Source organism: Amia ocellicauda, chromosome 5, assembly GCF_036373705.1.
Source record: "Amia ocellicauda isolate fAmiCal2 chromosome 5, fAmiCal2.hap1, whole genome shotgun sequence".
NCBI lineage: Eukaryota > Metazoa > Chordata > Actinopteri > Amiiformes > Amiidae > Amia > Amia ocellicauda.
In genome coordinates this window covers 19,357,719-19,380,660 of record NC_089854.1, presented here as the reverse complement: position 1 = coordinate 19,380,660, position 22,942 = coordinate 19,357,719, and the positions used below count along the sequence as shown (strand labels likewise).

Here is a 22,942-nt window from a genome sequence, read left to right as displayed (position 1 = left end):
ACAAAGGGAAGCCAAGACATTCTGGGAAATCCACCCTGAAACACTGCAGACTGAGCAGTGGAGATGTAAACGTACACAAAGGGAGTTTGTTATGTATCCTTACATTCTGAGAAGTATTCTAACTCACCTCCTGTTTTAATGCCATCCTCCAATGCTAACCGTAACCCTTACTATGCAATTATTTGTGTCTGTGTATATATAGTACAACGTCATTATACATCATACACACACACATATATATATATATATATATATATATATATATATATATATACATACACTCACCTAAAGGATTATTAGGAACACCATACTAATACTGTGTTTGACTCCCTTTCGCCTTCAGAACTGCCTTAATTCTACGTGGCATTGATTCAACAAGGTGCTGAAAGCATTCTTTAGAAATGTTGGCCCATATTGATAGGATAGCATCTTGGAGTTGATGGAGATTTGTGGGATGCACATCCAGGGCACGAAGCTCCCGTTCCACCACATCCCAAAGATGCTCTATTAGGTTGAGATCTGGTGACTGTGGGGGCCAGTTTAGTACAGCGAACTCATTGTCATGTTCAAGAAACCAATTTGAAATGATTCGACCTTTGTGACATGGTGCATTATCCTGCTGGAAGTAGCCATCAGAGGATGGGTACATGGTGGTCATAAAGGGATGGACATGGTCAGAAACAATGCTCAGGTAGGCCGTGGCATTTAAACGATGCCCAATTGGCACTAAGGGGCCTAAAGTGTGCCAAGAAAACATCCCCCACACCATTACACCACCACCACCAGCCTGCACAGTGGTAACAAGGCATGATGGATCCATGTTCTCATTCTGTTTACGCCGAATTCTGACTCTACCATCTGAATGTCTCAACAGAAATCGAGACTCATCAGACCAGGCAACATTTTTCCAGTCTTCAACTGTCCAATTTTGGTGAGCTTGTGCAAATTTGTAGCCTCTTTTTCCTATTTGTAGTGGAGATGAGTGGTACCCGGTGGGGTCTTCTGCTGTTGTAGCCCATCCGCCTCAAGGTTGTACGTGTTGTGGCTTCACAAATGCTTTGCTGCATACCTCGGTTGTAACGAGTGGTTATTTCAGTCAAAGTTGCTCTTCTATCAGCTTGAATCAGTCGGCCCATTCTCCTCTGACCTCTAGCATCAACAAGGCATTTTCGCCCACAGGACTGCCGCATACTGGATGTTTTTCCCTTTTCACACCATTCTTTGTAAACCCTAGAAATGGTTGTGCGTGAAAATCCCAGTAACTGAGCAGATTGTGAAATACTCAGACCGGCCCGTCTGGCACCAACAACCATGCCACGCTCAAAATTGCTTAATTCACCTTTCTTTCCCATTCAGACATTCAGTTTGGAGTTCAGGAGATTGTCTTGACCAGGACCACACCCCTAAATGCATTGAAGCAACTGCCATGTGATTGGTTGGTTAGATAATTGCATTAATGAGAAATTGAACAGGTGTTCCTAATAATCCTTTAGGTGAGTGTGTATATATATATATATATATATATATATATATATATATATATATACAGCTCTGGAAAAAACTAAGAGACCACTCCAAGTTCAGAAATCAATGTTAAGTGGTCTCTTATTTTTTTCCCCAGAGCTGTATATACACACACATAATTACATGCACACACACACAGACACATAAACACACTCACACACACCTATATATAAAAAGAAGAATGTTAAATGTAAAAAACTCCAAAGATCCCCACAAAGCAGATTGTGTGAGTGATTGTGAGGCGTGTTCCTGCGGTGGAAAGTTTACTCAGCCTGACACTACCTGCTGATGGTTCACCTGTTGTCACCCATGATCATTTAACAGGTGCACAAAACCCAGCCAAGCCCAGCAGAGTGATTACTGCCTGCATGTCAGGACACGCTGTCTGGCAACACCATGAATAAACTACATCTTGTACACAAACTCAGATACAGACCTCTCTCAGGTGTACCGAAACCTTGCTAGAGGCTAAAACTGTTACTTGATTTACATCTTCGCTTGTGATGACATGTCTGCTGCTCCAGTCAGAGAGCAGGGAAAGAGGATAACTTGTAACAGTCATGTTGTAAATGTGTAAAACAATTACACAGAGTCTGAAAAACACAGCAGCCTGCATAAATAATATCAAGAGTCCATCTACAGGATCTGAGCTTTCCAGGTTTGTGAATGCGTTGTATACTGTACATTAAAAAACTATCATCAGAAAATATCAGACTTTCTTTTCACATTAAAAAAATAATAATCACAGAACTCTGATCCACTCTGATATATTAAGAATATTTGGTCATTCTCCCCATACGTTTCCCAATAGCAAAAGAAAGGTAAACAAAACTTGACAAAGCTCAGAAATGTAGTTTCTCCAGAGCAGGTCTCTGAAAAAGCAGGACTAGCATCAGTGTGGGTCAGGTCTCAAGGCTGGCCTTTGGCTGGACACAGACAACTAGCTCTGGGTTTACAGACCGAGTTCTCCAACACTGGATCATAACAGTTAAGGCTCCAGTACCACACAACGCTGGCCATCAGTTATTTAGCCAGAAGTCATAGTTTGGGAGTAAAGAAGAGAAATTAAAGCTTTACTATTACTATTGTAATTGTCAGACAGCAGAAGTGTTTCCAGCAGGTTCAGTTGCAGTTCAGCTGGCACGTGTAAATGTAATGCTGGTATCTGAAAGGAACAAAGCAGATGGCTCTGATGCTGCGCAAGAGGTCCTCTCTACAGGACAGGAAAGGACAAGAACGAACAACAAACTGCCGACTCCACAAAGCGTGACAAGATGGGTTGCTTTTCCAGTGCCGATACATCGGGGAATATTTGCGCACACACATACAAACACACGCACACAGCAATTTCACAATCGGTTTCAATACGTAATCTTACGTACATTAAACTTTCATTCTAATGACACAGTGATCAGGGCTCTGTCTGCTTCACTGAATCACACGTCTGAAAATACTGTCAGCACCGCAGCCTATTGCAACATCCTTCCTGCCAAACAAACAATCTCGGACTGAGCATCACCTCTGCTTCCTGTATTTGGGGTTATGAATAAATTTTCCGGAGAGGGACCGGACCCTAATCCCACCCACAGCACGTATAAATCCGAGGCTCAGACACTACTTTCCAAACATGCATTGCTTTGCGTTCCTCTGCCCAAACACTAACACTCTCACAGGAAGAACAGGCTGTTTATATGAACATGCTGTTGGGAGGAACAGACCACAACAAAACACAAAAAACTGTAAACACACAAACACATCTGAAACTGGATCCAGGCAGTATCTTTTGTTGAATGTATTTTTCCCCAGGTTAGTTGACAATTTAAGACCAGATCTTCCATCTGGATACAGGGCGGGCAAACAGGGGCCCTTTTAACCTCGTACTGTTCGGCCCGGATTCGAGGGGAAACGGGTTGAGATCACAGTTACTGGAATAAGGTCTGACCAGAGACTGCAGCATGCCGTCCAGCAGCAGGGCCGTCTCCATGGTGAGTCCGCTGGCCGCAGACATAGAGGACAGGCTCCAGTCGAGGAAGTCTGCCAGACGCTTCTGCTTGACGTCTGGGCGAACCACGAACCTGCGTGAAAAACAGTGTCTTCACAGCTGCAACCCACACACAGCGGCAGACACCGACTTTCTGTAAGCCATGTATTTAAAATGAATAAAAGGTGCAAGAACAATACAAACACGAACATGTGAAATTAAAATACGTATTTCCCCCCCCATGTACATTTTGAAATTGAGCTTTGAGACAACTGGAGCAAAAAGCTTTAAAAAGGCATCATCAATGTGTTGGATAACATGTAACGAGTGTTTGTTCACGTTGCAATGGATGGCTATGGTAAAATGTCTTTACAACAAATCTATATCACCCTGATGTTTAGCATGACTGACTGTTTCTCCCCACCAGTCCTCCACTCGCGATCCTAGGCTGCCCTCTGCTGGAGACACACACGCACGCACGCACACATCACTACTTTACAGGCTTATAAACACAGGAGCCGAACCATCCCGGGTGTGAAACCGAGAACTTTATTTGTATGCAAACAATTATATATAATGCAGCAATCTGGATACACACAACTGTCAATCAGAACAACACACATCAGGCAGAGGATCTGTTCTCACAGCATCAGTCAGAACAAATGTAAACCAATTCAACATAGCGAGAGACAACAGAATAAACAATGACTAAATTATAAACAGATAAACGCAACCGGAACACTTACTTTGACACCAGAACAGCAGCCGCATCCCGAGCCTTATCACTGACTATCAGGTAAGACTGCAAAACAAGGGGTGGATTCATGTTATCCTCACAGATTAGTGGAAATAAATTATTACCCTCAAATCAAAGCTTCCCTATACTGCCCACAGGCAGCCTTTCTATCATATATGGTCTGTGTCTGCAGCCAGTAGACCATGGACTCCGTCTTTGTTGCCGAGCCCCCAGCGACAGGAAGGCTGCCCGATGCTGCCAGGAGCCCAGCTCCCAAAATCGTTACCTTGGCAACAGCCAGGATGCGGTCCATGACAGGCACTCTGCTGTGGCCCGGCTCTGCGACGAGGTGGCCGTCCAGCCGCGAAAGGTCGAAGGGGATGAGGCAGGTCATGGACAGCCAGAGCAGCAGCATGTAGCGCGTCTCCCAGGTCTGGAACACATGCAAGTGTATGAACGTCATGCCAAAACCTTTAACATGTTATAAACAACACCTACCTCACAGCAATCACTGCTTTACCCACTTCTGCACCTCAGACACAGAATAGAGTGAAAAAGCAACTCTGTGCAACAGAACCAGCAGAGCACTGGGGCTCCATTACTGAGAGCAGAAGACAGGGCAGTAGAAGCTCAGCTCACCTCGTGGTCTTTAGGGTCCTGGAGGCAGAGGAGGTCCAGGACCGGCTGCACATCACAGACTTCGTGAGGAAAGAGCTGCAGGAAGACCTTGTGCCCCCGTACCTGCAGGGGAGAGCAACTGGAGAGTCAGGCTGTAACCTAAGCCAATCCACAGACTTCAGGACTGGACTAAAGGACCGAGTCAGCGAGCAGAAGCAGGTTTGGGCCAGTGAGACAGTGCTCCACACCGAAGACACGTCAGCACTGGCACTACACTGTCATAAAACACGTAACCCGATATCCCTACTACAGTGGTGACTGAAACAACAGACAAGGAATTATACCACACACCAATATTCAAGTAAACGAAACAGAAATGTACAGGCAGTAAACCAGTCCTGAATGTCATACTAAGAGTATCTAAGAGAGAGTACTCGATCCGTTGACTATTCTTGATTGGTTCAAATGCTCCTTTAATGGCAAGATGGTGTTCAGAGCTGTTTGCAGCCAAGATGGTCCACTTCCATACCTCAGACTTCATTTAAGGTTTTAATGTAAAGAGCTTTCCCATGGAATTATTAGTAAGCATTGCAGATTAGAGAAGCTGTGCATTCAAATATAGGAGTAGCTTCTGCTGAGGTGGCAGGATCGTGAGTATCTGCTCCACTCAGCGCTCCCTGTTGCCAGATCTACTGCCAAAATGAAACACACCGTCCCCTAGGCTGCAGGCATGTCCTACCTTTGAGATGATGTAGAGGAATTTAAATCCCAAATGCACCAGGGCTGGAGGAGACTTCTCACTCCGAATCACTTCCAGCAGCAAATTTAACATCCACTCTGCAGAGAAAAGAGAAGAGGCCATTAACAATTTAACGGCAAAGTGCGACTCCAGATGTGTGGATTCCCAGAGTGGAATCCCTTGTGTAGTGCAGAGACACACAGTGTTTGCAAACTGCTTCTCAACTAGATCTCTTACCCAGATGTAGATCCAAGAGATGGGGCTGCTCCTGGTATTTATCCATTATAACTGCAATGAGAGATGCAGCAGGATTTACACACACACACTCAACAGTGAAACACACAAAAGGACCTTTAATTTGGGCTAATCACCCACTGCCAGACACATAAACAGCTGGAATAACATCAATCTTTAAAGGGTAAGGAGATGAATGCAACTAATAAACTAAGTGGCAAACAGGGGGTAGACAGGGTGGCAGACAGGGGGAGAGACAGGGTGGCAGAAGAGTGCAGAAAGGGTGGCAGATGGGGAGAGAGGGTGGAAGAGGAGGGCATACAGTGGGCAGACAGGGTGGCAGAAGAGGGCATACAGGGGGGAGACTGAGGCAGAGGAGGGGATACGGGGGGAGACTGAGGCAGACAGGGAGAGAGACAAGGGCAGACGGGGCAGACAGGGGGCAGACAGGGAGAGACGTGGTGGCAGAGGGGGGCAGATGTGGCAGACAGGGAGAGAGACAGGGGCAGACAGGGGGCAGACGGGGGGCAGACGGGGGGCAGACGGGGGGCAGACAGGGGGCAGACAGGGGGCAGACAGAGACAGACGGGGGCAGACGGGGGCAGACAGGGGGCAGACAGAGACAGACGGGGGCAGACGGGGACAGACAGGGGGCAGACGGGGGCAGACGGGGGCAGACGGGGGGCAGACGGGGACAGACAGGGGGCAGACAGGGGGCAGACGGGGACAGACAGGGGGCAGACATGGGCAGACAGGGGGCAGACGGGGGCAGACGGGGGGCAGACGGGGGGCAGACGGGGGCAGACGGGGGGCAGACAGGGGGCAGACAGGGGGCAGACGGGGACAGACAGGGGGCAGACGGGGGCAGACGGGGGGCAGACGGGGGGCAGACGGGGGCAGACGGGGGGCAGACGGGGGCAGACAGGGGGCAGACGGGGGGCAGACGGGGGCAGACAGGGGGCAGACGGGGACAGACAGGGGGCAGACAGGGGGCAGACGGGGGCAGACGGGGGCAGACAGGGGGCAGACGGGGACAGACGGGGACAGACGGGGGCAGACAGGGGGCAGACAGGGGGCAGACGGGGGCAGACAGGGGGCAGACGGGGGCAGACAGAGACAGACGGGGGCAGACGGGGACAGACAGGGGGCAGACAGGGGGCAGACGGGGACAGACGGGGGCAGACAGGGGGCAGACGGGGGCAGACGGGGACAGACGGGGGCAGACGGGGGCAGACGGGGGCAGACCTCACCCAGGAACCGCTGCGTCGCCACCTCCCTGGCGGTCAGGTCCCCCTGCACGCGCGGCAAGCTCGCGATGAGCGCGCGGGTCTCCGCATCCTCGAGGAAGCCGCCGAGGCCGCCGCCCCGCGCGCACACGTCCTCCCCCGCACAGCCGGGCTCCGAGTCCGTCAAAGCCATCGGGCCGGACAGGCGAAAGGGTTAAACCCGTGCAACAACGACAATAAAAACGGTGTAGATGTGTGCGTGCTTCTAGCTGTTCAATAACACGACTTTCCGAAGAACACTTTGTATGATCTATGGATGATGGCGCTGGTTGCTGATGTTGTTGTTGTGTTTGTTGTTGCAGGTACGGGGTCTTGTCGAGCTGCTGGTGTCTGCGCACTGAAGAGCTGCTCTGCCCAGAAACTGAACACTTCCCGCAGGGTGACTACGCAGGAATGATCCAGAAATCCAGAAACAGCGACGAGTCCAGTCGGCGTTATTACTGCAATTGTACAATTATCTACAGCTTTATATTCCAGTCACCGGTTCAGCGCTGTGCTCAGCAGCCACAGCATCCACAAAACACAACACACAATACGCCTCTTTCACTTCAACTTTAACCTCCGGCACCAGTCACCAAGTACAGATCGCAAAATGGTTCAAAACACTCTGCTGGATCCGACGGCTGAACGCGTTTTTCATGTAGACGGTGTTCATAAGTGCCATCTTTGTACATGTGCTGTAAGACTCAGGGCGGCCGGCCAGCACTGCACAGCTGGATTACACACACATGCAAGCACTACAAATGTCTATCAAACAAGAACTTTCAACTGAATTGTGGCTATTTACCATATCTTGACCATAATTATTGAAAATGCCATGATTTAGTAATTAATTAATCTGATGACCAGGTGAATGACTGACATAAACATCACACAGATATGTTGTCTTCATGGCCAGCTACATCATTGCACTATCAGTGCTATCTATCTGTCTGCTATCTATCTATCTATCTATCTATCTAGCTGCTCGCTAAAGACATTTAACTGGAAAACACCACAAGCAGAGTGAGACAAAATATATTTAAATTAGTATTTTTATTTACATTTCAAACGGTACACTTGAAATACATCACAGAAAATTAAACTCCTCCTGTGGTTTAATACATTAACCACAGTTAATGTGACATGGAAGCAGTTCTTTAAGACTGTTTTTGTAATGCAAGTTAATATGGAAATAGACATCAAATTCTCATGACAGTAGCTCTGCAAAAATATTACTACCAACTAGTTACCTAAATACTCTGGGTTGTATATTTTTTAGCTGCAGAAATATTGATGGCATAGTGTATAGATGTCAGTTTAAAAACAAATGTTACATATCTATTACAGAAGACTAGGGGATTCCTCTCCAAAATGGAATTGTTTAAGATGATTTCATACTTTATTTGAGCGTATGGTCCCACTGGGGGAAGGATCCTGTGTGAACGCAGGCTGAGAGGAAGAGGGGCGCTGATGGGGGAGCAGTGTGTTTGCACAGCCGCAGCGATGGTGCTGAACACATCGGCTCACAGCCACACGCTGCTGCAGCCTGGCTCCATGGACCAGGTGCAGAGCAATAAGAGCAGCGGTGTGCATCACACTCTCATCATACATGGCCAATAATATAGAAGCACTGGAACAGATGCTGCCTAGTAAATATTGAAATCAGCAAGTTGTGAATGGCTACAGTGCTCCCTGACCGTGCTGCCACAGCCCTGACTGAGGGGAGCATCACACACTCAGGGGTGCAGGCTGGCACCTCTACTTCAGAAGGTCCCTCATGACTCTAAGCGAGGAGCCCCTGTACCCGGTGCCAAAGTGGTTCCAGTGGTTCAGGTAATGAAAGAGCTGGTACAGCTTCAGGCGCCGCTCAAAGCCTGCTGCTTTGGGGATCTTCCCGTGGTACGCAGAGTAGAAGGAGCTGTTGAACCCCCCGAACATCCCTGCTATGGCCTGCTCAAACTCTGAGTGTCCGTAGAAGGAGGCAGGGTCGAAAATGACAGGGCTGGCTTCACACTCCGCCACGTTGCCCCCCCACAGGTCGCCGTGCAGCAGCGCAGGGACGATCTCCACACCGCTGAAGAGCTGTGGGATCTTCACCTGCAGAGAAGGAGTGTGTGTCAGGCTGCAGGGCCGGATGACACAGTTTGCTCCGATTCTCACCTGCGGATTCTGTCACTGAGCATAAAGGTTACATTCAAAATCGTGGACATCAAATTAAACTGTGCATTATATCTATAGAAGTCTGCATCACCTGTGTTATTTTCAATGTGATTTCCACAACCTATTGTGGTCTCAATATTTATCAGGAGAAATAGGTTAATGTGAGAGAACACTACCTACTCCACAAAGCACTGGCAAGGGCACGGGTACACAGATGGATACACAGGGCATATGACAGGAGATCACTGGAGCTGCAGGTGAAGTTCTGACTGATGGAGTCCCAGTGCGCCTGCTACTGGGGCAGTTTAATTGACAGGGGGGCAAAGGTCAATGAGAAATATGGAAAGCATTTCCTGAACCACAACAGTAAGACTAGCCCCTGTTGGACCAATGATCCACTAATACCTGTGTGGATTCAGAGGCTACTGGGCTGGATGCTGCCTAACGTGGGACCAAAACTTGGACCCCTTAATAGTCAATGGAATAATGGAACTGAGCCCTGACAGAAGCCCTGTGAAACTCTGAAACAGTTCATATACCAGAGAAATATTGGGACAGTCTTTTGTGTGTTTGTATGTTACTTATTACCTGGAGCTGAGACCAGAGCTCCCTGGCTTCGCGATCACCATAATCCTTTTCAATCATATTCAGCTGATGCTGGAGTCTCTGCTGACTGTAAAATGAGATCCAGTCACTCTGCCAAGCATTCTCCTGGGGGGACAAAACAAGACAGTCTGGGCAGGAGAACATTGAAGAGGAAGCCAGGAATGAGCCAGGCTGTCTGAGCCAGACAGGGCAGCACTAGGCCATGTAGCCCCTCTGAACTGGGGCACCAGTTAATAAGCATCTCCCCTCTGCTTCCTGCTGCAACTGCCCAAGGCTGCGGTCACCTTTAAACATCATTTTACAGTGAGGGAAAAAAGTATTTGATCCCCTGCTGATTTTGTACGTTTGCCCACTGACAAAGAAATGATCAGTCTATAATTTTAATGGTAGGTGTATTTTAACAGTGAGAGACAGAATAACAGCAAAAAAATCCAGAAAAATACATTTCAAAAAAATTATAAATTGATTTGCATGTTAATGAGGGAAATAAGTTTTTGACCCCTTCGACTTAGTACTTGGTGGCAAAACCCTTGTTGGCAATCACAGAGGTCAGACGTTTCTTGTAGTTGGCCACCAGGTTTGCACACATCTCAGGAGGGATTTTGTCCCACTCCTCTTTGCAGATCCTCTCCAAGTCATTAAGGTTTCGAGGCTGAAGTTTGGCAACTCGAACCTTCAGTTCCCTCCACAGATTTTCTATGGGATTAAGGTCTGGAGACTGGCTAGGCCACTCCAGGACCTTAATGTGCTTCTTCTTGAGCCACTCCTTTGTTGCCTTGGCTGTGTGTTTTGGGTCATTGTCATGCTGGAATACCCATCCACGACCCATTTTCAATGCCCTGGCTGAGGGAAGGAGGTTCTCTCAAGATTTGACGGTACATGGCCCCGTCCATCGTCCCTTTGATGCGGTGCAGTTGTCCTGTCCCCTTAGCAGAAAAACACCCCCAAAGCATAATGTTTCCACCTCCATGTTTGACGGTGGGGATGGTGTTCTTGGGGTCATTCCTACTCCTCCAAACACAGCGAGTTGAGTTGATGCCAAAGAGCTTGATTTTGGTCTCATCTCACCACAACACTTTCACCCAGTTCTCCTCTGAATGATTCAGATGTTCATTGGCAAACTTCAGACGGGCCTGTACATGTGCTTTCTTGAGCAGGGGGGCCTTGCGGGCACTGCAGGATTTCAGTCCTTCCCGGCGTAGTGTGTTACCAATTGTTTTCTTGGTGACTATGGTCCCAGCTGCCTTGAGATCATTAAGAAGATCCTCCCGTGTAGTTCTGGGCTGATTCCTCACCGTTCTCATGATCATTGAAACTCCACGAGGTGAGATCTTGCATGGAGCCCCAGACCGAGGGAGACTGACAGTTATTTTGTGTTTCTTCCATTTGCGAATAATCGTACCAACTGTTGTCACCTTCTCAACAAGCTGCTTGGCGATGGTCTTGTAGCCCATTCCAGCCTTGTGTAGGTCTACAATCTTGTCCCTGACATCCTTGGACAGCTCTTTGGTCTTGGCCATGGTGGAGAGTTTGGAATCTGATTGATTGATTGCTTCTGTGGACAGGTGTCTTTTATACAGGTAACGAGCTGAGATTAGGAGCACTCCCTTTAAGAGAGTGCTTCTAATCTCAGCTCGCTACCTGTATAAAAGACACCTGGGAGCCAGAAATCTTGCTGATTGATAGGGGATCAAATACTTATTTCCCTCATTAACATGCAAATCAATTTATAACTTTTTTGAAATGTGTTTTTTTTGTTGTTGTTGTTTTTCTGTCTTTCACTGTTAAAATACACCTACCATTAAAATTATAGACTGATCATTTCTTTGTCAGTGGGCTAACGTACAAAATCAGCAGGGGATCAAATACTTTTTTCCCTCACTGTACAACACTTTTCATGGTAAGATGACTGAACGCTGAGTGTTTCTGCTCATCTTGTGTCCATTTGTACAACAGATAACGAAACACAATGGCAGAGGACTCAAAGACAGAAGACAGATCCAAACTGATATACAATGTCTTGTGTGTGAAATGCAAGACTTACCTGTGGAAGATACCCACAGCAAGTAACTTTATCAAAGCCAAACTTATCAACATACTGGACTGTACTCTGGCCAGACCCCCGACCTAGAGACACAGAAGAAATAATATGTGTGACACACATTGTTTTAAATTGTAAATGTAAAGGAAATGTAATGTGTACTATTTTATCAAATTTCAGAATTTTAAGATTTAAGATTTCTATATGTGCCTCTGCTCACTGAACAAAGTTTTACGTTATAGCATTGTGAAACTGCAGAATAATTTGTTTGATTTTTAAAATGTCTGCTGCCTAATATGCTTCAGATTTAAGTGAGATGCATTTCTCTGTTGGTACTTTCCCTACCTGTCCCCTGTATGTGCTGTTTTCCATAATGTAAATATACTGTTGTCTAAATGAACAGTATTGGCCAGGCCTACAATGTCCCAGTATTTGCAGTGCGTTACCAATGGTCTGCTGCTCCATGGCCTGCTTCTCTCTCAGCATCTTGTTGTGAAGGTGAAGGTCGGCCAGCTGTTCCCCCAGCTGTGCCGAAAACCTGCAAATCAAGCCATCAGAAATGCCTGCATCACAGAGCCAGCTGAACACCAGACAGCATGTAGGACAGGAACAGACTTCTCTCACCTCGGTTTACAATACATGACTATTATTGTAAATTATATTCTCTCCACTTCAGCAAAACGAATATATTCATATTCGTATTCCACATACATACTTGTATATATAAACAAACATGTAAACAGAACTGTCATCATTCTGAAAATAACTAAATACTTGATGTAAGTAAATTTGAAACTTCAGAAAGGCCACATGGATGACAAGCCAGCAATGGAAAAAGGCACCATCAACAGCAGATACCTGTTCAGGCTCCTCATGTCTAAATGCTCCATGACAAAGGCCGCTCCTCCAGAGGGCAGGTCAATGACCTTCACTGGCCTGGGAGCTCTCACAGTGTTCGTCTGGAGGATGGCCTGCAGGCTCGCTGCTTCTCCATCGAACATTAGTCTTGCCTTTCAAAGACAGAGCAGTTTCATAAGAGTCAATGCTCACACCACACCCACGTCAGCTTAATCTGAAGTGCAAATACACGTAGCTTTACAAAACTGGTAAATAGTTGATTGCATAAACAAAATGCACAACATTTATTTTATTTCGATACGGAGTCACAATGGAGCACCCATAACATCCGATTGTGTGTGTTTGTGCTTTATTTCTTGTGAGGGATCAGGGCAGAAGGGGGAGCTGCATGCACAACACAGGCTGGCAGTTCTGTGCAGGGCATCTCCACACTGGCAAGGCTGCCCCGTTATCTTACTGTATCAAGTGCAGAAAACAGATTACAAACGCAGCTAGGAAACCCAAAGTGGAAATATTTACATTCCAGCACCATTAAAATTTTCAGAATTGAGCTGTAGGAAATAATAAATAAATAAATTATTATTATTATTATTAATAATAATAATAATAATGTTTAAGCTCCATGAAAGCCTTCATCATCATCATCATCATCATCATCATCATGTCTCAAACGACAGATCAGGGGGAATATAGCGACTGCACTCTGAACTACGCATTTCCAGTCCTGAGACACACACACACACACATGTGCGATGGCTCTATATCGAGCACAGAGCAGAGCAACGGTCTGAGAGAAGCTAGACTGAGAACCTGACTCTTGCGGTTAACTTTGACGAACACCCTGCCGCTGTCAGTGTCGTAGCTCTGGCCCTCGCTGATGCAGCCCCCACTGGTGTGGCCGCTGGCCCTCAGGGTGGTCGTGCCCAGCTCCCTCTGCAGCAGCGCCTCCATCGCAGCTGTGTGTCACTGATCCTGTATCTACAGTCTGAGCGCTGGACCCAAACATATACGGGAGCGCTCTGCGTCACAGACACAAATAGGTTGCGATCTTGACGTGCGTATCTCCACAGTTCTCCACAGATCTGCACAATGCCACTGATACTATTGGTGGAGCCGCACACATCTGCGCAGAACTGCGGACATCTGCGCATCACGAACGGGAGCATATCTAGAAACGTCACGATCTGCGCAGTTCGCGTTTCGAATGGGAAGTCGAAACATTTTCTCTTCCGGTTTACGACTCTTACCGTATATTCACATAAAAGGCGCATTCTGTTATACCTCATATACACCACTAGAGAAAGTCAATGTGTCTTATTTATTGTCCCTTTACTAGTAACCTTGTATTTACTTGGTCTGCTAAATAAATCACTTGCGCTGAAATCTCTTCAAACAGTGCAGATGAGGTGAAATTGTAGCTGGTTACGAGTTAAAAGACTTATATTAGCGCCATGTACCAGTGTAGGGTGTCGAATGACATGAGTGCTGTCGAAAGAAATTTAAAAAACAACAACCTGTGGTCCCGTCAGCAAGTGTTCATTGCTGCAAAGCCCAAGACTGTGGAGTCTACAGTGTGAACAGGAGAGAGTTAATCCCACAGAACCTGTAGGTCTGCTGGATTATATGATTATTCATAATTTTTCCCTCTAATAAACTAAAACAACTACATGAAGTTGCCATCGAAGCACACTCCTCCATGTCACCTGGCATACTGATTATACACATTGTCCCTGTATCCCTGAGTGTGGTGTGTTGTGTCCTAGTTTGTATTTCATCTGTAGTGTGTGTCTCTGTGTCCTAGTGCTCTCCTGAAGGGTTCAGAGCCACACTGAGGTCCAGTACAGTCCTGTGCCTGTCCCTGTCTGTGACCTCTGTGGTAGGGGGAAGGGTCAGTAATGGTGAAACCCCTACAACAGGGTCATTAGGTCATACATGACTCTCCTCCTGGCACACACAACACAATACTGTATTGTTGTGCTGCTCATACTCTCTACTGCTTTGTTGTGCTGCTGAATTCTATGCTGTTTTGTACTTCCACAGGACAAACACACTTCTCACACACTGACTCTGAGGGAAAGATGGAGATGCAATCATCCAGTCAGTCACCAAACAATGGGTTCGTATAGATATACTGTACAAAGATGGATAGATTTAAATAGTTATATACTGCTTTAGTGAGGAGAGGCAGTGTGGAATTACAGAGATTTCAGCAATGTGACATTAATAAACATCAACTAATTAAATCGGCCTCAATACTGCCCACAGTCAGCGAGCGCCCACACAGAGACACAAACCTAGCCATTTATCTATCGGACTATCTACCCGTATTAGTTGAAATCTTCTGGAAGGCTAGATTGTGGGTGGGGAGAATACTGTGTATTGTTAAAGACGATCTAGTAAAGGGTTGATGGGAGTGAATCTATTAGAATTTATGTGTAAAATAATTATAATGAAGCAATGTTATTTCTAAAATGTTATTTATGATTGATGAACATTAAACAAACCTGTCTATTTATCTGCTGCACTGCATTCAGGAGAGTAAAGAGAAAGAGTAAGAAAGTGTGGAAGTCAGAGAAGAACATAAGAAATCATCAGTGCCTAAAGGCCCGGTGTTGCAAAAGCTGTGCAGCGAAGTGTCAGGCCGGGGGAATGCTACACAATGCCCTGCTTCACAGCCATGGAGGTAATAATGGGCTGACAGAGATGCTGGCAGAGAGAGCACAAACCCCCATTGTCCGCGTGCTCTTCTCCATTGAGCACAGTGGCACTCAGCCCAGCACAGACACATCCTGAACCAGGAGATAAAAACACACAGGATTACCAATGTGGTTTATTAATTACTTCAGAACAACAACAAAAATTATATTTATTCTTTTATTGTTTGTGAAAATTGTAACAAACACATAAATAAATACACATACAAATATAAGAGTTCATGGACATGCATTAACAAAACGAAAATACTTGAACCTGGGGTTATTTTAAGTGTAAACTATCATAAAAGTATTGGGACAAGCCTTCCCCTGCTGGGGATTAATTGAACCTGAGATCACACTGTGTGTAATTTCTGAAGGGCAGTGAATATTGTGAAATTTCAGACAGGAGTGTTCTTGAAAACATAAAACACCCTATCTTGAAGCTCGGAGTATTAAACAGTACTTCGTGGCGAACAGATTTAGAAAGATGTAATGGTTTCCTCATCCTGCCCTAAAGCCCGTAGAGCACCTCTGGGATAAACCAGATGGATAAGTCAGGAAGACACCACACTAATTTCACTAAAATGGCATTCGAGTCTATCCAAAGGAATGACGTGGATATTAAAGCCAAGCCAAAACCCTATAACACACAGCTGTCTATTGCATTATATATATTTTAATCATAACCAGTGGTTCCCAAAAAATGGTCTGTTGCATATTTCGTCCTGCACACGATCACATCTGTCTCAAATCAAAATTTTAGAAATCCTTAAAAATATGAAGTGTCCTGTATCAGTGTTGAATTTTTATTGGTAATTACTTTTCAGTCCCTTGTATGTGTATGTGTGTATTTAAAGGCTGTATGATTCATATTCAGGTGGTCAGTGATCATTTGAATACCACAAATAGCAGGGACGTGTGAAAACCTTTGGAAACCACTGGTGTATCCTGTATATTATTCACATGCATATCAAGAGAACATTTTCAGTGCACCAGCAAAACACACTCCTCTTTAGTTTCCACTCATTCCCTTATTATGATCACCACTGGGCACACACACTGACCTGTGTATAGACAGACATGAGATAAACATGTTCAGATTAAGTTTAGACAGTGTTATGCTTAAATAAGACACACTGGGTTGGTTTAGTGCTGTTAGTGGACCCACAAAAGCTAAGAGAATCACACTTTATTGTTTCTGTATGCAGACAGATACACAGTGAATGAATTACAGCAACAGGCACACATGAGTAGAGTTATGATTGCTGAGGTGGCAAAAGATTTTGATTATCATGTTTTCAATAATAATAATATTAATAATAATCATAGTAGTAATAAGACAGGAATCATTTTGGATTGGGTTGCCAGTCGTCAGTCTGCAGTTTGAATCACAGGCAGTTTCCAGGCTGGGTGGGTACAAGGGGTGAAGACTATAACTGGCAGTTGATGAATGTTAAGAGAGAAACAGTCCGCTGGGAGACTCAGACGTAGCCCTTCACTGGACCTGCAGACAGGGTGGGGGCACTCCGGGGGCTGCTTTGCCTGCTGCTGCCACTGTAGTTGGGTGAGGATGGGGCTGCAGGGGTGTTGGATCCAGCACACAGCATTCCACCCCCCAGCATTAACAACCCAGACGCCCCCCAGCCCAGGTAAAGTGCCGGACCGAGCTCTCTCTTCAGCGGCGCAGCCACTGCCGGGTTGTAGAAGTCACTGATGATCGAGTGCGCAGTCCAGCAGACGGGGATGAGGTAGAGCAGCCCGGCGAAGGAGAACAGGGCCCCCGCAACCTGGCTGATCTGCATCTTCACGCTCTGCTGCCCCACGCACTTGGTGCACTTCACCCCGACGACACCCAGCGCCAGCGCCACGCCACACAGCAGCACAGACACCACGGACAGAGCGCGGGCGGCTTGCAGGTCTCGTGGCAGTGCCAGCATGGAGTCATACACCTTACATTGGATCTGCCCGGTACTTTGGACGATGCAGTTCATCCAGAGCCCCTCCCAGATGGTCTGAGCCGTCACAATGTTGTTGCCAATGAAGGCGGTGACTTTCCACATCGGGGCCACGCAGACCAGCGCCCCGCCCAGCCAGCCCAGCAGAGACAAACACAGGCCCAGCAGCTGAAGACCAGTGGATGCCATGAGCCTAATTTCTGGTCTGCCCTAGGTTTTCACGTCCCCACCTCCTCCTTCTCTCTGTCTCTTTCTCCCAGGAAAGTCTTCAGTGGGAGAGAAGGAAGCACACTCGCTATCAGCTCCAGCAGAAACCTTCTCCCCTCACTTCTCCGCTGGCAACACGGACTGGATGATGAAATGCTGGAGTACGGTCTGCATTTAAACAATTAAATTGGGAGGAAAAAGTGAAAAGGATTAACTAAATGCACGCTTCCCATGATAGATGTTTTCAGATTTCCTTCAAGTTTGTTATGATGTCATAAATAAAACGGCAACAGAAAAGCATCAGCATAAACAACAGGCATTGGCAGTTTTTACAGTATCATTCTTAATACTGATATTACTAGTGCAAATACTGCCACTACCAATATTACTGTGGTACTGACATGGGAACAGAATGAACATAGATTCAGGATTGACAACAGGAGGCATCGTTGCCAGAGAATTGTAGGAGCTACTTTGAAGAACAACCAACAAACAATACTGGGGTCTAATACAGCATCAACATACATCAATGGAAAGATAAAAGTGCACAAAAAACAACAGGGCTCAGATGTAGGTGAAGCAATAGGAAGAGGAATACCTTGTGTATTGTTTTATCATAAAGGTCTTGTAAAACGTCTCTCCTTTCACAGCTAAGCAGAGTATTCCACAGTATTCCCGTTCTTGGAGCTCAGATGTGATGGATCAGTGAGGTGCCTTGTCCCCTGCGAGCCGCTGTCTGTGCACTGTGCGCACTGAGCCTCTGCAGAATGAAGAGGCAGCGTCTATGTCTGACAGACGACCCTGCCTTGCGTGTCAGTCCGAGGGTCTGTCTTGCCGAGAGCTGTGTGTGTGTGTGTGTGTGTGTGTGCGCCCTTCTATTAGTGCCTGCCTTTCAGACAATGAATCCCTGTTTATGCTGCCTCTAAACCTTCTCTTCTCCTCTTTAGGTTTCCAGCTCTGTGCCTCAGTCTGTCCCATCTCCCTGCTTTTGTTTTGGTGTTTTCTCCAACGGTCTCTCAGTCTCACAACTTTTGATAGTCATTTTCTAATTTGTATAAGTGTTCAAAATAAAAATGATTTATTTAATTAAATTACAGTATTACATTTGGTATCGATAGTTTTATAATCATGAGAGGAGTTAAACCCTTGATTTACAAAATCCCACCTGATGTGCCAAACTCCCTTCAAAGTAAGTTGGACCTCTTGGAAGGGTCCTCTGGTCCCAAGGACAGCTCCTGTGGTAAGACACATTGTCCAAAATAAAGTTTCACATATACATCCATTAACTATTGAAATTGATGAATTGTGCTTGTAACTTTGAGCCTGATCTAGTCATTTTGTGCAGTTCTTGGTGTTGCTGTTGAACCAGAGAAGGAATGGCAGAGTGGGAAACTTCAGGAGATCTGTTGGGATCTGTGCCACTGGGTTAAACGTTAAAGGTTAAATGTGAGCCTTTAGGCACCAATGTGAGTATTATATTAGGATGGCAAGCAGTCTTGGAAACCGTCTTACCACAATGTCAGCTTTATTTACAGTCTTCCCAATAACAAATACTAAAACAATACAATAATACAATAGAAAAAATAAAAAAATGAACTAAGGAAAATCATCAATGATGTCATAAAACAAAAGCAAAAAGACAAATAAGACTCTCAGGAAAACAATCAAGTCCATGATCCATAATCGTGGTCAGGTACCAATGCGAAAGTTTGTTACTGTAGCCCATTTGTTTTTCTATGTACTTCTGCTCTCCATCAATTTCTCTCTCCCCCACCATGCTCCAAACACCCACCCTGCTATTCCCCGGAGGTACAGTGCATCCAGAGTATTCACAGTGCTTCACTTTTTCCACATTTTGTTATGTTACAGCCTTATTCCAAAATTGATTAAATTCATTATTTTCCTCAAAATTCTACAAACAATACCCCATAATGACAACGTGAAAGAAGTTTGTTTGAAATCTTTGCTAATTTATTAAAAATAAAAAACAAAAAAAGCACATGTACATAAGAATTCACAGCCTTTGCCATGACACTCAAAATTGAGCTCAGGTGCATCCTGTTTCCACTGATCATCCTTGAGATGTTTCTACAACTTGATTGGAGTCCACCTGTGGTAAATTCAGTTGATTGGACATGATTTGGAAAGGCACACACCTGTCTATATAAGGTCCCACAGTGCATGTCAGAGCACAAACCAAGCCATGAAGTCCAAGGAATTGTCTGTAGACCTCCGAGACAGGATTGTATCGAGGCACAGATCTGGGGAAGGGTACAGAAAAAATTCTGCAGCTTTGAAGGTCCCAATGAGCACAGTGGCCTCCATCATCCATAAATGGAAGAAGTTTGAAACCACCAGGACTCTTCCTAGAGCTGGCCGCCCGGCCAAACTGAGCGATCGAGAGAGAAGGGCTTTAGTCAGGGAGGTGACCAAGAACCCGATGGTCATTCTGACAGAGCTCCAGCGTGTCTCTGTGGAGAAAGGAGAACTTTCCAGAAGAACAACCATCTCTGCAGCACTCCACCAATCAGGCCTGTATGGTAGAGTGGCCAGACGGAAGCCACTCCTCAGTAAAAGGCACATGACAGCCTGCCTGGAGTTTGCCAAAAGGCACCTGAAGGACTTTCAGACTGATGAAACAAAAGATTGAACTCTTTGGATTGAATGGCAACCGTCATGTCTGGAAGAAACCAAGCACCGCTCATCACCTGGCCAATTCCATCACTACAGTGAAGCATGGTGGTAGCAGCATCATGCTGTGGGGATGTTTTTCAGGGGCAGGAACTGGGAGACTAGTCAGGATTGAGGGAAAGATGAATGCAGCAATGTACAGAGAAATCCTTGATGAAAACCTGCTCCAGAGTGGGGTGAAGGTTCATCGTCCATCAGGACAACGACCCTAAGCACACAGCCAAGATAACAAAGGAGTGGCTACAGGACAACTCTGTGAATGTCCTTGAGTGGCCCAGCCAGAGCCCAGACTTGAACCCGATTGAACATCTCTGGAGAGATCTGAAAATGGCTGTGCACCGAAGCTCCCCATCCAACCTGATGGAGCTTGAGAGGTCCTGCAAAGAAGAATGGGAGAAACTGCCCAAAAGCGGGGGAAATGAACTCTTTACAGTGGGTAGGTGTACTGCTCTGATTGTGGTCAGCTGGGACTTCTGCCCCACAGGCTGTCAACCCAGTGTGTCTGATAGTTGATACGCTGGAAGTGGTTTGCCTCACAGGCTGTCTAGCAGAATGGCATGAGGGGGCCCAGTGCGTCTACACATTTAATCTGTTCTGGACCATTCCTTGTGTCACAAATTTTAGTCATGTGTGTGTGTGTTTCTCACCCCAAAGGAAAATAATACAATAAAAACATAAGAAATAAGCAAGGAATATTCAATTAGTGCCGTATTGCCCCACCACAAAGCCAAGGGAGCACCGATGTCCTGACCTTTCCAACAAAGGTCCTTATAGCCCGGGACCTGGTTTCCTTCCAGCCAGGCTGACGCAGGAGCTCTGTGAAGCAGGTATATAGAGCTGATCGTACCCTCTAAAAAACAAAATTAAACATAGCAGAGACTCCTGATAATTTGTAAAGGTTTTAAAATGTAACCGGGGGCCACAGTGTGACAGGGGGTGTCTCTCGACAGGCCACTAGATCAACACAGGCTGCTCCATGGCCTATAGTAGTGTCACTCGCTGGTGGGGATCGTGGTCATAAACCTTCCAACACCTTGTAAAAGAAAAACTATAACTGATGTCTTTTTAAAATGCACAAAGTGAACAAAAGCATGAATCTCATTTTATAGTGTTTATCTCCACCATGTGGACAGAATGAGACTTGCAGACATGAGTTTCATGAGTATTAAATGTACAGCATGATGAGAAATACAGTATTTTAAAAGCTGCTGTGAAATGACACTCAAAATAGTGTGACAGTATATAGTTAAATGTTATGGGCAGAAGAATTATATTTTCCCTGCAATCAGTTCAGTAAGATATTAGGCTTTGAGGAGAGAAAAACAAACTCCTGTGGAAGGCAGATTGTGACAGTAGGCAGCCCTTCTCCTGGCTGGGGACGGTCACTGCTCTTAATTCACTGCATGTTCCATTTTCTCTACCACCTCTTGCACTCCGCCATCTCTTGTTGTGGGGAAGGTGCCCTCACTTTTCTGGTCTGTTGTCATTATACCCTGCATTTCTGCCCTTAAAACCGACATGGGTGCTTGAGATCATTGTAAAAGTGATTGGAAGCTCTCTGATGGACTTTGGCTTTTTCAGCGTATTCAGCTTTGACCATGTTTTTTGTCATTTTTGGCATCTTAAGGTTCAACTTCGCTATTTTTAAAATTTTCATCCTTTTCAGACTTACTGGCTTTTTCGGCATCTTCAGGTTTGCTGTTATAATTTTCCGCTGTTTTAGAGTCTTCATATTCAATTTAAGAATTTTAGACTTTTTTGGGGTGTTTTCAGCTTTGATCTCATCATTTTTGGCGTTGTTGTCGATCTTCAATTTTGTCAAGTTATATTTTTTTGCTTTTCGGCGTTTCCAGGTTCGAATTTTGGAGGTGTTCCGCGTATCAGCAGCGATTATTGCATTTTTGTCGTTTTCAGTTTTGATAAAGTTTTTTTGTCTTTTTCTACTATTGGGATTTTCAGGTTCGATTTTGTCACTTTGCAAATTTGGTTTTGGTAATTTTTGTAAAACTGTTAAAACTCTATTAAAATGGGACTGAAGTATGGATCTTCCCCATGACTTTGAAAGATTTCATGATTTAAAGCAATTTAGACATTTTCTGCATCACTGGGTCTGAGCTTATGGCCATGAATCAATGTGAGAGATATGATATTCCAGTACAACCTTAAGTGACCTATCTAAACATGTTGATGTTATATCCACTTAACATTGTAATTCCATCAGAGATAAAGCCCATCAAAGGTTAAATGTATGTAAAATCTAGATTTTTCCTCCCTGAATTACACCTCTAACATTCATTTGCCTGTGTAAATTGTAAATTGGAAGTTGTAAAAGTTGAATTGCTATGTTTTATGTAAATTGAATTTGTAATGATTGATGCCTTTACCGACCTGTATTTTTGCACTTTGTTTTGCACTTATGTCAAATCTGCCAAGAAATAATAATAATAATAATAATAATAATAATAATAATAATTTGAACCAAACTATTTCTCTCCAAACCAGTCTCCATTAGGAATTTCATGCCAAACTACATTTTATCCAACTTTTGTGCAACTGTAGTATTGATACAATATCTTACAAACTTGCATAATTTCACAAAACAAATGCTTGGTTCAACAATAATATCCT

The 22,942-nt window shown here is 45.3% G+C and overlaps 3 protein-coding genes across 3 annotated transcripts in view; all 3 read right to left on the bottom strand.

Annotated features, from left to right (window-relative positions):
• The window catches only part of tbcd (tubulin folding cofactor D), a 53,897-nt gene extending 46,207 nt beyond the window's left edge, over positions 1-7,690 (bottom strand). The window contains exons 1-7 of the mRNA XM_066704134.1: positions 7,083-7,690; positions 5,836-5,886; positions 5,599-5,696; positions 4,881-4,982; positions 4,528-4,674; positions 4,252-4,307; positions 3,467-3,599 (exon numbers count right to left, since the gene is read on the bottom strand). Of these exons, the coding sequence (XP_066560231.1) occupies positions 3,467-3,599; positions 4,252-4,307; positions 4,528-4,674; positions 4,881-4,982; positions 5,599-5,696; positions 5,836-5,886; positions 7,083-7,251 (756 nt within the window). The 5' untranslated portion in view covers positions 7,252-7,690. The remainder of the gene's footprint in view (positions 1-3,466; positions 3,600-4,251; positions 4,308-4,527; positions 4,675-4,880; positions 4,983-5,598; positions 5,697-5,835; positions 5,887-7,082) is intronic.
• Positions 7,691-8,134: 444 nt separating this feature from the next.
• Positions 8,135-13,839, bottom strand: fn3krp (fructosamine 3 kinase related protein). The gene is made up of 6 exons (XM_066704133.1): positions 13,576-13,839; positions 12,766-12,917; positions 12,354-12,445; positions 11,911-11,993; positions 9,849-9,971; positions 8,135-9,197 (listed from the first exon to the last, which is right to left on the bottom strand). Exons 1-6 carry the CDS (start codon positions 13,714-13,716, stop codon positions 8,859-8,861), a joined length of 930 nt encoding a protein of 309 aa, XP_066560230.1. The 5' UTR covers positions 13,717-13,839; the 3' UTR covers positions 8,135-8,858.
• A 1,786-nt stretch (positions 13,840-15,625) lies between these two features.
• cldnk (claudin k) lies at positions 15,626-18,453 on the bottom strand. The gene is made up of 2 exons (XM_066704132.1): positions 18,222-18,453; positions 15,626-17,791 (listed from the first exon to the last, which is right to left on the bottom strand). Exon 2 carries the CDS (start codon positions 17,603-17,605, stop codon positions 16,943-16,945), a length of 663 nt encoding a protein of 220 aa, XP_066560229.1. The 5' UTR covers positions 17,606-17,791; positions 18,222-18,453; the 3' UTR covers positions 15,626-16,942.
• Between the last annotated feature and the right edge of the window lie 4,489 nt (positions 18,454-22,942).

Excerpts from the sequence above, each read along its gene's own strand:
- cldnk (XM_066704132.1), bottom strand. The coding sequence starts at position 17,605 with ATGGCATCCACTGGTCTTCAGCTGCTGGGCCTGTGTTTGTCTCTGCTG.
- fn3krp (XM_066704133.1), bottom strand. The coding sequence starts at position 13,716 with ATGGAGGCGCTGCTGCAGAGGGAGCTGGGCACGACCACCCTGAGGGCC. Across the intron at positions 12,446-12,765 it reads GACATGAGGAGCCTGAACAG|GTTTTCGGCACAGCTGGGGG; the intron begins GTATCTGCTGTT and ends CTTGATTTGCAG. Across the intron at positions 11,994-12,353 it reads CATGGAGCAGCAGACCATTG|GTCGGGGGTCTGGCCAGAGT; the intron begins GTAACGCACTGC and ends CTGTGTCTCTAG.